Below are 14789 nucleotides of genomic sequence, written 5' to 3' on the forward strand. Positions count from 1 at the left end.
GTGGCAGGTCCTGCCCCCCGGGGAGGGGAACAAAGGCGGTTTCGGTGCCATTCACAGGGTTAGGGACAAGGAGGGGCTGGAGGGAGGTCCAGCTGTCACTAGCAGTGGCTGTCCCCAAACAGCACCTGGGAGGGGGTTGAGGGATGAGCCGCTGCAGGATGTTTCCCCCAGCACTGCCAAGGCCACCGCTGACCATGTCCCCAAAGCGCCACATTCACATGGATTTTAAGTCACTGCAGGGGTGTGACTCCACCACTGCAGTGGGCAGACTTTCCATGAGAAGTTTTCCCTAGTATCCAGCTAAAACCTCCTCTGGCATAGCTGGAGTCTGTGTCCTCCTGTCCTGTCCCTTGTCCCCTGGGAACAGAGCCCGACCCCTCTGTAGCTGCACCCTCCTTTGAGGTCAGCACAGATTCATATTCTCTCCTTTTTTTTCCCCCCTTAATTTTCCTTACAGAAAGCTTGAAAAAGCACATTTTCCTTGACCAAGAGGAGTGCACATCCCTGAGCTGGCACAGGCACCAGCCCTGAAGTGCCAGCAGGGGCTGCCCGAGGTGCCACGGGAGGGGACCAGGGCTGGCACGTGCCTGTCACAGGGTGCATTTCTCGGGATCTCTCCCTCCTACAAGCACAAAACCAAAAGTGCTGCTTGGAGCCCGTGAGGAACCAGGTAGGCCGGGATTTTCCCACAGTGGGAGGTGACATTTGACACAAGCCCAGCTGACCCCAGGTTTTGGAGAGGGTCACAGGTTGAAAACCACTTTTAGGCTTTCACTTTCTCCCTTGCTGTGCTACTTCCCCTCTCTCTGGAAGGTGCTTTTCCTTGACAGAACCAAACTGAGCATTGAATTTCATCCCCCCCGTGACCTCTCACCTTGACAGGACGTGCTTGGGTGGTTGATCATTGTTCCCTCATGACCTTCCTTTGACTTGGGATCACTAAAACCAGAACACACAGCTTGAGTCTTTGTCCTTCCCAGAGTATTCCCTTGGGATGCAAAGGCCACGGCTCATTGTGCTGGAGCAGTGGCCCTAGAGGAAGGGTCCCAGGCCACTCTCGAATCCCAAGCTGTTACAAGGGGATTGGTTAAAGGGCAGAGAGAAAAGGAGGAACACAGGGATAATCCAAGTCTATACTCCCTAAACACCAAACCTGATGTTTTGGATTATGTCTCTTGTAGCTCCCAGCTTAACTCCTCCTCAGGGTGTGGATGGTGTCCTGTTTTGGGACCTGGAGGATCTCCAGAGGGTTGCCAGGACATCACTGGAGTTGGATGACAGCTGGGAAGGCACCTGAGTTCCCAGGGGCTCTGAAGCTGTGAAAATGGTCAGGAGAAGCTGCTGGGGAGCAGGAATGCAGAGAGAAACCACTCCAGGATGGGCTGGCAGGAGGGAATTCCCTTCACAGGTGATGGGAGCTGTGATCAGCACCAGGACAGCGGGGCTTAGTCCCACCCCATCCCTTCCTGTGGGATGGGAGTTCACCCTGGGAACTGGGCAAGAGACGCAGGGCCAGCACAGGGAACTGTGCACCGATGTCACAGCCTGCCACCTCCCACCAGAGGTATTTTTACCAATCCCTCTTCACAGGAAAGTTTTGTAATGACTGAGTAGTAGGAAAAACACAAACTCTTCCTTTTAAAGCAAAGCCAGCCCTCTTTTGAACGTCAATTCCTCTTTTTAGCTCAATCCTTGGAACAGACAAGGAGGGTGAGTGCTTAAAATACCTCTTCCTTCCCCTTCCAAGCTGGGCTGGCTCTGTGGGAGGGAGGCCAGAGGGGATTCCCAGGCCAGGAGAGGCTTCCCTTCCCCAGCTGGGGCTTCAGTGGCAGGGGGGAGACCAAAGGAGCTGGGAGAACATCGGGAAAGTTTTCACGCCTGCCTGGTGTTGGCCATCCTGGGGACACAGGGTGGGGACAGCTCCAGGAGGGCCTAAAGGGACAGAGCTGGTGCTGGGTCAGAGCTCCTGGGATGAGGCTTTAGTGGAGGAATAGCAGAGAGTTGTCCTGGAGGGCCAAAGGTTGGTGTCCCTTGCTCCTGGGACTCGGACAGAGACCAAAGCAAACACCTGTGAGTGGTTTGTGACCCGTGTGAGCACACGGCGTCCCCGTGTACTGTCCCAGCTCCCAGTGGCCTGTGACTCCCAGGCTCAGGAGGGGCAGATCCAAGGACCTTCCAGGGGTTCTCCTGCCACCAAAGTGTCCCCTCAGACCCCGATGACCTCGGTTGCCCAACTCACCCTCACCTACCAACAAACCCCGTGAGGAAATATCCCTTTGGGTGGAGGCTGTGCCAGTGCAGTGACAGTGACGCAGGGGGTGGTGGCACATGGTCATGTGGCACTGACGTTCCAGCTCCTGACACAGCCCGGGGGCCAGGGATGAGATTCCTACTGCTGTTGGTGGACACTGGGAGCGTCCCGTCCCCTCTAGAGGCTGGGGACAGTGGGATGGTCACCCTGGGAGGCAGGAGCCCTTCCTGCCACGGAGCTCGGCTTTCCTTCAGGGAAACCATCCCCTTCCTCTTTCCAGGGAGCATGGGACAGGTACTGAGAACAGGCTGGGGGTGGCAGGGACCTGATCCTGCAGAGCCACTTCCCAGTGTCACCTGTCCCCACAGCATCCCAAATCTGGGAAGCAGGAACAGCGGATCTGCATCTGCTGCGAGGACGCAACACGGGGTGACACTTCCCTGTGACAGAGCTGCCTGTGCCCACGGCAGTGTCCCCTTGCAGGCAGCCCAGGCACAGCCGGGAAGGGAGGATCCAGCTGCAGAACATGTGGCACATCTGTCCCCCCCTAGCTCAGGGAGGTGACGCTGCAGAGGCAGCGCAGGGCTCTGCAAGGCGAGGGGGGACCCGGGGCGACACGTTCCACATCTGCCACACCCCGAGGCACCTCGGGATGGAGCTCCCAGCCCGGCCAGAGCCCCTGGAGAGAAGGAAAAGTGGCATGAACGACACGCCCGGCCTCCCCCACCCTGGGCTGGGAAGAGCTGCCCGGGGAGCTGTGCCAGTCACGGAGCCGCTGTGCCAGGGAGGGATAATGGGAAGCAGCCCTAAGGATGGGAGGGACACAGGGTGGTGTCCTGGAGGTGCCACCAGCCTCTTGTCCCATCCCAAAGCCACAGAGAAAGCGGAGCACATCCCAGGCAGCCAGGACACGGCTCGATGAGATCAAAAGGATTCGGGAATGGGCACTGGAGCAATATCAGGGGAAAAAAAAAAAAAAAAAAGAAATGGTACTGTAGCAATATCAGGGAAAAGAAAAGAAACGGTACCTCCAGCAGCCCTCTGGAAGGGGATTTACCTTCTGCTGGGTGAAAGGACTCGTTATCTTCCTTATCTTATCAGGACTGGGGAGATTTAGGTTAATTTAGGCTCAGTATGAACACAGAGGAGGAGAAACGCTCTCCTCTCCTGGCTCTGCCCAGCTGGGATGGCCTGAGGAGAGAGATCTGCCAGCACTTCCCAGGATATCCTTCAGCTCCTGCAGCAGATGAAGCTCTGGGTCACAAAAAAAGGGGGAAAAAAAAAAAAAAAAAAAAAAAAAAAAAAAAAAAAAAAAAAAAAAAAAAAAAAAAAGGGGGAAAAGCAAAACTGCTGAAAACTGCTGTAATTGAAGTGAGTTGAGGGAAGGTAATTTCCGCCTTGGGTTAGTGAAACAGCTCGGTGGAAATTTTTGATAAAAATCTATTCTTCTTTGAAAATGCAGATCCAGGAAAATGTAAGGCTTTCCACTGGAAAGAATGAGTTTTGCTGGATTTCTCAACCAGTTCTCTAGAAAATTTGTCAATGGTCACAACATTTTAATCACTGATGCTTTTTTGGTCAGAGCAAAATTTACACTCCTGCTGCCTTCCAGCCTGACATGAAAATGCAACATTTTTGGCATCACCGCTTTATTTGTTCAAAATTTAATATTCTACAGACCTTTTGCCCTCCTTTTGGATCAAGAAAACACTGGAAATGCCAAGACATGCCTGGGATAGGAAAACCATTTCCCCTAAAGCACGGGAAGCTCCGGATGAGGAGCAGTGCAGAACTCAGAACAGATCCCGGGTTTTTCTTGGCCTCATGCTGGTTCTGGGGACACAAATGTGGTTTGGTGCCACCTCGTTGTCCCCTGGGCCAGCACAGGCTCACCCCATGTCCTGCTCCTGGCCAAGCTGGTCCTGGGGCTGGAAGAAGGGGACATTGCCCTCAGACTCAATCTTTGGCAGATCCATGAAACCACAATCTGGAATCCCATTTTTCTTTGAGTCAGACATCGTTAATGGTGATAACAACACCACTGCCCTGGCTCATTTTCCAGACCTTCACAGCCCCTCCTTACCCTGGGAAGTTCTTCTTCCCCCTTACCCTGGGCGTTCCGGAATCCTTGGAGTTGGAAAAACCCTCTGAGATCAAACCCAGTTATTTGGGAGCTTTTTCTGTGGGGTAAAACCAGCCCCAGGATTCTCCCTCTCCTATTTTTAGTGCAATTTTCCAGCAAACACTTCAATCCCCAGAGAAACCCCAGGATCAGCAGCCGCTGTCCCCAAGTGCCACTGCCCTGAAGGGGTCAACCCCCGCCAGCTGCTGCTCCGCGGGGACACGGCACTGGATAAACACGGCTGGAGACACTCAGGATGCCCGAGGCAGCGCCTGGCACCGAGTGCCGGCAGCACATGGTGTCCCTGAGCACCCGGTGGTACGTGGTGTCCCCGCCCGTCCCCAGCTCCCAGCTTAACGCCAGGAAGATGCTGGTGGGAGCGGCAGCACAAAGGCAGGACATCTCCTGGTGACACAGGCGGGAAGCACAGCCTGGGAAAGGGGCTAAACGAGGAGAAGAGGCCACAAAAATTCAGCAGAAACACCCAGGGAAGGCACTTTGTGCCCCGAAGTGTCCCTGCAGTGTCACCGAATGCTGGGGTGGGAGGCTGGCACGGCATCGGGGATGTGATGAGCTCACCCCTGAGTCCCAGAACTTGCTGGGCACTGGAGAGGCAAATCCCTGCCCCAGGGACAGTCTGAACTCACCTGCAGACATTGGGAAAGCAGGTGCCTGCCCCAGGGAGCTCAGTGTGCCCTGTCCCAGGGGACAGTGATGGGGAGAAGCCGGGCAGAGCAGCTCCCGGGACACTCCAGAGCCCAGCTGGCCTTGGCTCCCCAGGGACATCAGCTGGGGACAGCACTGGGGATGGAGCTGGGAAGCACTGGGATGGGAGAGGACAAAGGCTGTGGTGGCTGTGGGACGGGGACTTTCATGACCTGAGAGGGACACGGGAACAGGAGCTCCAAGGGGACAGGGGTGTGTGGGAGCAGGAGATCCAGCAAACAGCAGCCCTGGAGTGGGAAGCTGTGTTTCCTCCTGTCTCCAAGGCCCTGCAGGATGTGACACACAGTGACAGGCTCCCCTGCCACAGCCACTCGCTGTGACACGGCTCAGAGCTCTGCATCAGAGCGAAACTGAGGCAGGGGTGGAGATGTGGGAGCCACCAAAGTCACCGGGGGTCTTGGAGCTGTATGTCCAGCAGAAGACAGGAAGCTGAAGTTCTGACATATTTTACAACAAAAATGCCCTTTTTGCTTCCCAGTAAAACCATGATAAGCTAAAAAAAAAAAAAAAAAAAAAAAAAAAGGAAGAAAATTAAGCAATTGGAATTTTAAATAACTTCCAAGCCCTTTTGTTTCCACAGCTCCAACTCACCAGGTGAGTGGAGGTGACTAGGCCCAGCTGGGGACTTCCAAGGTAGAACCAAATGGATGTGAAACATTAAAAGTTTCACTGCAGCCTCAATTTTACACTGACTGGAGCTGGCCCAGCCCTTCAGGTGCTCCCACTGTGCCCTGGAAAGCTGGACAGGTCACTCAAGGGAGAGATGGGACACCACCACACAGTGACAATCCCACTCAGCACTTCCTCTTGCTACCTTCTTAAGCTGGGGTCTGAGCCCCTGGATCATCCCTGGCTTTAGGGGATGCTCAGAGGGTGCCAAATCCATCCAGGACCATGACTGGGATAGCACTTACCCTGTGCTGGGACCAGCTGTTTGCCACTGTCACCTGCCAGGGGTCCTGGCACTGAGGGTGGGACATCCTGTGCCAGTCAGGGACAGCACAGACCCCCACGTTTCCCATTCCTACTATCCCACTGGTGAGGATAGAGTGGAACTCCTCCCAGCATCCGCAGCAAGAAAAGGCAGCAGAAAGGCAGGGCCCCACAGAAATCCCCTCCTCACTCCGACACTTCCAGCCAGCACCATTCCCTCCTGCTTCTTCCTGGATTAGGGAATGCTTCAGGAGCAGCAGTAGGGCACTAGCAGAGTTATTAAGCTTTCTTAAAGAAGCTACTGGGCAAGCTGGGAAACACTCAGATGGCCCCAGTGGACACAATTCCTGTCCAGCTGAGTGTGATGTGGAGGAAGGGGAGTGCTCAATGCAGCCAGCCCAGGGCTTGGTTTCCTGTGCTGAGTGTTGGGAATGTGTGATGGCACCCCAAATCTCATGTTTAATTTCTGGCAGGGATCAGAGAGGACAGGGGAATGTCCCCTCTGGAGAAGGGAATGTGGCTCAGAGCCCAGCACCCACCCCGCTCCTGTCACTGGGTTCAAAAATCATGCAGGTACCAGCGAGACCAAAACCACAATAGTATTATTAATATTAATATTATTAATAATAATTAGAGTTCTGACTGATGGCTGCAGGCCTGGACTACACTTTGGTGATGCAGTCTGGTGGCCTCTCCTCGGCTGGCCCCTCTCCTTTGGGATGGGACTGGGATACTCCCACCCTGTTGCTCCCAAGTCCCGCACATCCTGGAGCCTTCCGCCCTTTCCTCAGGAGGCAGAAAGCCCAGGCACAGAGGAGGGAAAGGCCCATCAGGGCCACGAGCAGAGCCAGGGAGGCAGTGCCCTTGGGCTGGGGACAGATCCACCGGGGAGTGCCAGTGATCCTGGCCGAGATATTCCGGCCGTGCTCCTGGAAGACACAACGGGATTGGCGCAGGTCTGGCACGGCCACGCCGGCTGCACGCAGCGTGTCCAGCCAGCCCAGCGAGCAGCAGTTCCAGGGGTTCCCAGCCACAGACACGGCCCTCAGGCTGTGGGACCAGCTCCTGACTGTTCCCAAGGTCTGCAGGTTGTTATTCCGAACGTCCAGACTCTCCAGCGGGGAGCAGGAAAGCCCCGTGGGCAGCAGGCTCAGGTGGTTGCCCGACAGGTCCAGCACTCGGAGCGTGCCCAGGCAGGGCAGCGCTGCCTGGCCCTCGTCCATCTGGTTGTCCCTCAGAGAGAGCTCCTGGAGGGACAGCTCCAACCCCCCCAGCGCTCCCGTGGACATGGATAAGTCCCTGTTTCCTGACAGGTCCAGGGAGAGCAGTGGGGTCTGGCTGAAGGTGTGGGGATGCAGTCTGGAGATGCTGTTCTTGGACAGGCTCAGGTGCTTCAAGCTAGGCACGTTGTAGAATGGGGTGCAGGTGCCTCTGGGGGCTGATGTGTGAGAATCCCCTCCCAAATCCTTTCCCTGGTCACTGCCCTGGCTCTCACAAGGCTGGAGGCTGTTGGAGCCCAGATCCATGGATTCCAGGTGAGGCAGGGAATCAAAGAACCAGCGTGGCAGCACACGGAGGGCGTTGCTGTGGAGGTCCAGTGAGCGCATGGGCAGCTCCGTGCCATTGGAGATAGAGTCCCTGGCCACGTCCTGGAGACAGTTCCTAGCCAGGCTGAGGCTGTGCAGGGAGCCCAGGCTGTGGAAGAAGGAAAATGGGAACAGCTCCAGGCGGTTATTGCTGAGATCCAAGTCGACCAGATGTGTCAGAGCAGCCACAGGAGACAGTGTCCTGTTGAACTTCTGCATCTCCTTGTAGAGCAGGACGAACTCCCTAGGATCGAGAGAGCCTGGGAGCAGGGAAGCAATGAGGTTGTTGGAGAGGTTTAAGTGTGTGAGATCATGGGCTCTGGGGAGCTCTGGAAAAGAGAGGAGTCTGTTATGGCTCAAGTCGAGCACTCGGAGCAGGTAGGGCTCCGCTCCCTCCTCGGAGAAGAACAGCTCCAGGGCGTTGTGGCTGAGGTTTAAAACTTGCAGCTGCGTGAGGCTGAAGCCAGAGACACAGTGGAGGGAATTCAAAGCCAAGTTCAGCACCTCCAGCTCTTCCAGAGGCTCAAAAGCTCCCTGCTGGATCTCCATGATGTAGTTGTTGCTGAGGTCGAGCTGCCGCAGCCCTGGTGAGTTCTGGAAGGTCCCTGCCAGCAGCTTGGTCATTATGTTCCCAGAGAGATTCAGCACCCTCAGGCTGGTGAGGTTGCTGATGTACCAGCTGGCCATGTGGCTCTCCAGGTTATTCACAGACAGGTCCAGGACCTCTACATTCCTGAGCAGATGGAAAGCTTCTCCGTTAGCCAAGTAATTCTGATCTAGGTGGTTTGATCCCAGGAGGAGCGAGCGCAGCCGAGGCAGCTGAGCCAGGGCGGTGGCTGACACGGCTTCCAGCTGGTTGAAGCACACATCCAGGTACTCCAGCTGCCCAAATCCTGGCATGTTGCTGCCTGACAGGTTTTGGATGAAGTTGTTGGAGAGTTCAAGGTACTTAATTCCTTGGCCAAGCTCCTTGGGAAATCTCCTCAGGCCAACTCCTTTGCAAGACACCTTCGTGGGACTCTGTGGAGAGACAGCAGAGGCACGAAGTGAGGAGGGGACTACAAACCACAGCTCCAGGAAAGCCAGCTGCTGTCCAATATGGGCATGAGAGGTGAGAATGAGCACTGCTCCCTCTTCCCAAGCCCAGCTGGTCCAGAGCATCCCTGTTCAGGCAGAGGAAGGCCTCTGTGTAGGCTCCACCTTTCCTCTCGCTCCAGTTTCCTCTGGAGTTGGAAACCTGCATGGGGAGCATCTGATTTCTCTCTGGAAAGAAAGAAATCAGCGACAGAAACCTGCCATTATCCATCCAGAATACCAACTGCCTCACTGGAATCCCTGCACTCCATCCTCTGAGCACCTCAGGCAAGGCAGGAACACGGGAGCAGCTGGATGCCAGGGACCACCTCACAGGAGACCAGCCCCAAGGCAGGAAAACAGAGGAAAAGCTGAGAAAGCTAAAGAGATGGAGGCTGGAGGGAGGTGAGAGCCATAGGGAGGAGATCCAGAGGGATGCTGGCAGCCCCAGCCGTGCTGCTGGGAGCCATCCCAGCCCAGGCGCTCCTTGAAAACAGCCTTACCTGCTGGCACAGCGGGGAGCTGGGCCTCGTCTCCGGGCTAGCCCGGGCTCTGAGGATGGATGGGAGCAGCCAGAGCAGGAAACATCCCCGTGCAGCCCAGAGCATGTTGGGCTGCGGGCGCTGCCAGCCCCGTCCCGCTCCTGCGGCGTCGCTGGCAGGCTGGGCAGGAGCCAGGCTCTGTATAAATAGGCTTCAGGATGGGATGGGGGAAGGAGATAAGGCATGTGGGTGTTCGTAGCTACGGAAGTGGGAAAAGAAAAACATCAGCTCGCAGAGGGGGAAAAACGGCACAAAGCCACAGGGAAGGGAAACGGCAGGATGGGGAGGAGGGAGCTCAGGTGACCGGCTGGACCCGCTGTGACATCAAATGCCAGGAGGCAGAGGAGGCTAGTAGGAAAGCTGAGAGGGTTTGAGGGAGTTTCCCTGTGCCAGGGAGAGGATGCGACAGCTCCCGGGGCACAAGGGGCAGCTGGCGAGGGCTCCGCAGCCATCCTGAGCCAGGGACAGCTCCTGGCTGTGGGATCGCCTGACTGTCACACCCAGGCAGGGACATTCCCTCCCCAGCCCAGCACAGCCCAGCCGAGGGGACTCTGCCCCTCTCGGGAAACAACAGCTTCCCAGGGCTCACTGAGCCTTCCCAGCGGGATGTGCAGAGCTGGAATCCCCCTCCTCCTCCTCCTCCTCGTCCTCCTCCTCCCCCTCCCTCCGGCGTGCAAGCTCTGGGCTCCTCGCTGTCACACCCCGTGTCCCCACCTGTGCTGCCGGGTCACCTCCTCGCCCAGGGCAGGAACCAGAAGGGAACTGTCCCTGCGGCAGCTCCAGGTGGGATCTATGCGCCCGGAGCTGTGCCCCACCCACAGGGACTTTCTTTTGTGGTGGCATCTCCGTGTCCTTGTGCCACCTAGTGCTGACACACTCCTTGGGGTCACGCCCCTCATGCTTCACGGGGCACTCTTCATAATTCACAAACTGTGGGGGTTTTTTTGGCTCATTGTGGCCAGTTCCATGTGAGGGAGCGACTCAGGCTGCTGAGGGGTTGTCCAAGGATGTGAAGTTTCAGCCATGGAGCCCATGCTCTAACCCTGGAGGTGTCTGCTAGGAAAAAAATAATATATAGACATAAAATACGTAAAAATATGCAGATTATGTATATATCTATGTACACACATCTGAGTTATCCCTCACCCTCTGATAGATGGCGTGGTGGGGGACACTTTGTCATGTCTGGGTGTGACTCAGCCTTGAGCTGGCCCGGTGTCCCCAGCATCCAGGACAGGAGGGACAGCAGTGACAGGCCAGGGACAGTGCTCTGGGCTGATGCCCCGCGGTGCTGGGCGGGGCTGGAGGCAGCTGTGAGCACACAGCACATCTGTGCAGATGTGAGCAGGGAAACACCGACCTCTGGATGACCCCCCTGGCCCTCCCAAAAGCGGAACCAGCCCTGGGCGTGCTCCAGCCCGGGCATATCTGGCCCTGCCATGCCCGGGGAACCCCGACCTGTCCCCCTGCACCCCACCTGCTGGGCACGGGTCTGCACGGTGACACAGCCCCTGTCAGCAGCTGAAAAGTCCCTAATTTGGATCAGGGACTTCCGCAGAGAATCCCTGGGCATTTGCATCCCGAAGCTGTGAATTCCCTTTGCGGGAGCACCGGGTGTGGATCAGACCCGGCAAACACCGTGATCGAGGCAGAGTGAACCACACGGCCTGAACAGGGAGAGATCTGCTCTGAAACCAGCTATCCCGTGCTTCTTGGCCTGCCTGCCCTCCCTGCTGGCTCCAGGGCTCCAGCAGGATGTCAGAGAGATCCCCTGTTCCCCTCGAGGCTTTTGTGGGAGAGGTTTCCAAAGGATGTGATGAACGAGCAGCAGGACTGAGGTGTGGAGGAAGCAGGGACAGAAGCACCTGCCCAGGTCACATCCATACCGTGGGTGAAGGGCTCCAGCCAGGGTGTTTGGGAGCAGAAGGATAGATACCTGGTTATCCATTGGATCTGCCCCTCCTTCCGTCCATTCCCAGGGCATTGGGAAGGTGACTCCTGAGCAGCTCTGATCCCAGTGAGGGTGCCTCTCCCATCCCTGAAGGATGGAGCTGTCCCCTTGCAAAGCACAGCCAACACTCTGCTGTGGCCATTACAGACCTTCCATGGGAGCTCCTGGTGTGGTGGGGAGGGACATCCCACCAGGAACGCCGAGCAGGAAAAAGCTGTATTTGCCAAAGACACTTGCATCCAGCTCCAATTCCATGTCGCCAACTCACACTTTGGTTAGCGTGAGCACCAGAAAAAGCCTGTTAATACATTCCATGCAGGAATTGCTCCCTCCTGCCCTGAGCACACATCCTGAGCACACACCAGAAGGGACAGCAACACTCCGGCCTTTTACAGAGCAAAGGGATTCTCCCTCTGCCTCCCCCTGCCCGCAGCCATGGAGCACATCCCAGATCCTGCCAGTGGGGGACAAGGAATGCAAACTCCATCCCTGGCTCTCCCAACCCCCTGTTATTTACGGCTGTCCCCAGCCTGGCTGCTCAGGCCTGTTCTAAAGCAATCCTGTTAACGATTTGCTTCATGTTCTCACTGCACACAGTTGTCCCGCTTCATTCTTGTCACAGGAACATGTCCCTCCTAATCCATTTGAAAGGAAAGAAAACCACAAAGCCCAGTGAAGAGCCCCCAAGGCTCCTGCCCGTCCCACATGTCGAGGCTGAAGGGAGGAGAAGCCACTAAAAAGCCAGAGCAGCCCATTTGTCACGCAGTTGTCTCCCCAAGTGCACAGCTCCTGTGAATAGCGAGGCCGCGGCCAACGCCGCAGCCCCGAGGAATTTTTGTCTCCCAATAACTGCAACACTTGGCAAGGGACATCACTCGCTGGGGATGGAGCCAGGAATGCTCCAGGCAGGGCCAGCCTTCCGTGGCCACAGCACAGTGCCGGGACACGTCCCTCCCACACCCTGCAGGTGACCACGAGCCACCTCCGCATGGAGCCAGCAGCAAGACCACGGAATCGCAGGAGTTGGCTGGGAGGGATCTTATGGATCAAACAGTTCCATCCCCTGCCATGGGCAGGATTGCCTTCCACTAGTCCAGGCTGCTCCAAGCCCTGTCCCAGCTGGCCTTCGGCACTTCCAGGGATCCAGGGGCAGCCACGGCTTTTCTGGGCACTCTGTGCCAGGGCCTCCCCACCCTCACAAGGAAGGATTCCTTCCCAATCCCATCTAACCCTGCCCTCTGGCAGCGGGGAGCCATTTCCCCTTGTCCTGTCACTCCAGTCCATTAACCAAAGTCCCTCTCCAGCTCTCCTGGAGCCCCTTTAGGCACCGAGGCCCCCAAACTTTCCCTGCTCCAAGCTGAAGATGTGACTTCAGGATTTGTCCCGTTTCTACACAGGCTGCAACTTCACTCCCCTCTTGAAAGCACAAATAGGCTCTGGAAGGAAACACAGGGAAACAAAACCCCAACCAGGCCGAGCCAAGTGTGAGCCAAGGGCTGAGACAACAGAGCAATTTGTGCCTGTGCCTCAGCTCCAGAGCATCTTATGGCTTTAGGTCTCCACAGCTGAGGGGAGGTAACAGGACAGAGTTGCTCAAGAAGCCAAAAGAAACAATAGTGTCCCAGCTCCTCTATTAGTCACCAGAAATCGAGTTATGACTAGACTCAGCAGGGCTCAGAGAAAAGAAAAAGTGGTGACTTCATGCTGGACCGGATTTTAAAATCCCATTTTTTTCTCTTTGCTGAAGTCTCCATCACCACTTATTTTAGGTAGAAGGGTGCCAAAAGGAAAAGGGTGGGGGGAGGAAAGCTAAAAACCACATCTAAAAACAGGACAGTTGCTATTAAAACAGAAAAATAAAAAAATCCTGTTTGAATATTTTATTCTTAAACATAACAAAACTTCCTCCGAGTGTTGTCACAAGTACTTGTGGCTACTCTACGTGGCTCGGTGAAGCCTGTAGAAATGTGTTCTGGTTTGCAAAATATTAATTAAAAAGAACAAAAAAACCCCTCCCCTCCTCAAAAAAAAAAAAAAACCAGAAACAAAAACAAAACAAAACCAAAATACCCCCAATACAACTCAATTTGCTGTAACAGCAGCAGTACTTGAAGGCAGCCCCTGCTGGGGCAAGGTTACCTCTGGGGTAAGGGCAGGAGCTGAAAGGAGCAGAGGCCTGGACCAGGGAATCGGCGTTTTCTTTGGGATTTGGTGGTTTCTGGAATGTGGAGGCAGTTTCCTATCTGCTAAGCTTGCTCTAGTTATTCCTCTTCCCTCTCGCATTTCCTGCTTTTAGCTTCCAAGCTCTAGGTCGAGGCACTTTTCCTCCTCCTCCTCCTCCTGAGGATGAATGTAAACACCACTGACCTTGTCTCACCCACCTCCCCTGGCCCCCCCCGGCCCTTCCAGCTCCCCGTGGGAAGGCAAGAAGTTAAAATCCCCTTCTTGGCTGTGGTTAGTGTGCATAAGCAGGAGCCTGGCTGGGATTTTGGGACAGGAGTCTGTGTCCTCCCGGTCCCACCTGGGATGCTCTTGCCAGTGCAGCATCCGAGCAGAGCCCCCAGCCCTCCCACCAAGCCTCGTGTGAAAGTCACAGAGCAGAGTATCAGTGCAGTAATACTTGAAATACTGAGACAAGGCACACCCAACAGCCTTTCCTCCTTGCAAAGCTCTCCCCACCAGCTTTTTTGGTTTGATCCGAGTCTCCCCGCGAGTCACAGAGGACAGTTGTGCTTCCTGCATATTCACATATAGGAATAAATAGCTCTGGATCAGTTTTCCTTTATGGCCGGATTACAGAACCCCTGAAATACTGATAGGCTTTTATGAACAGCAGCACTGTGCAGTTCCACGGGTGTCCTTGGCCGAGCCAAGTCCCTCTCTAGGACGCAGGTGCATCTCCCAGGCGGATGGCCCCAAAGAAAGTCGTGTGCTTGCTCATGTTGATGGAGATGTCAGCGTGGACCATCTTGACAGCGATCTTCTGCCTGGCCTTGAGCAGGCACACCCCGGCCGTGTAGCAGGTGTTGAAGTTGGTCTTGCCAGTCTCGATGCTGCGAGTGCATTGCAGAAAGGGCTTCTCGTCCACCACCACCTCGTAGCTGGCGAAGTCGGTGAAGTTGATGTAGTAGACCTGATGTGAAGCGGGGAGAAGAAAAGTGTCAGGGGAGGGGTCGGGGTGTGGGGGAGCAGAGTGCAGAGTCCTGGGGGTGTGTGCAGCCCCTCCTGGCCCCAACACCTGCACTCACAGGTGGCTTGTGCCAGGCAGGGAGAGCCCCAAACCAACCAGGAACCTCTTTTATTCCGCTTCAGACTGACCCAAGCATGCAAAACCTCCATGTGCCTAAGGCTGAGCTACCATCCTGCTTATTCCAGGGAAGTGACACACCTGCAGAGAGCCATGCAGGACCCCCTGTGTGCTACAACAGCTTCTCATCCCACAGACAGACACACACATTTGAGTGACGCCCTCTTGCACTTACCTGGCCAGTCCTGCTTCCTGCTGCCAGGAGCCTCCTTTAGTGGTGACATCAGAACTGCCCTAAGGTGGACTGGGAGCTGCCTCCTGGGTAACTGGACTCGGTGCTTGCACAGGCTATTACAG

The 14789-nt window shown here is 55.8% G+C and overlaps 2 protein-coding genes across 5 annotated transcripts in view; both read right to left on the reverse strand.

The window, feature by feature from the left end:
* Positions 1-6613: 6613 nt before the first annotated feature.
* LOC136373544 (transforming growth factor beta activator LRRC32-like) lies at positions 6614-9872 on the reverse strand. The gene is made up of 2 exons (XM_066338464.1): positions 9196-9872; positions 6614-8638 (listed from the first exon to the last, which is right to left on the reverse strand). The coding sequence occupies exons 1-2, from the start codon at positions 9298-9300 to the stop codon at positions 6695-6697; spliced, it is 2049 nt and encodes a 682-aa protein (XP_066194561.1). The 5' UTR covers positions 9301-9872; the 3' UTR covers positions 6614-6694.
* Positions 9873-13050: 3178 nt separating this feature from the next.
* The window catches only part of EDA (ectodysplasin A), a 61759-nt gene continuing 60020 nt past the window's right edge, over positions 13051-14789 (reverse strand). For all 4 annotated transcript variants that reach the window (XM_066338575.1, XM_066338573.1, XM_066338572.1 and 1 more), the window contains exon 8: positions 13051-14318. In XM_066338575.1, coding sequence (XP_066194672.1) covers positions 14067-14318 — 252 coding nt within the window. In that variant the 3' untranslated portion in view covers positions 13051-14066. The remainder of the gene's footprint in view (positions 14319-14789) is intronic.

The sequence above is a fragment of the Sylvia atricapilla genome, chromosome Z (genome assembly GCF_009819655.1).
Source record: "Sylvia atricapilla isolate bSylAtr1 chromosome Z, bSylAtr1.pri, whole genome shotgun sequence".
In the NCBI taxonomy this organism is placed as follows: domain Eukaryota; kingdom Metazoa; phylum Chordata; class Aves; order Passeriformes; family Sylviidae; genus Sylvia; species Sylvia atricapilla.

What these genes read in the sequence shown, in the direction of transcription:
- LOC136373544 (XM_066338464.1), bottom strand. Translation starts at nt 9,300, where the DNA reads ATGCTCTGGGCTGCACGGGGATGTTTCCTGCTCTGGCTGCTCCCATCC. An exon ending in GCTCCCCGCTGTGCCAGCAG is followed by an intron (nt 8,639 to 9,195) that starts GTAAGGCTGTTT and finishes GTCTCTCCACAG; the next exon opens with AGTCCCACGAAGGTGTCTTG.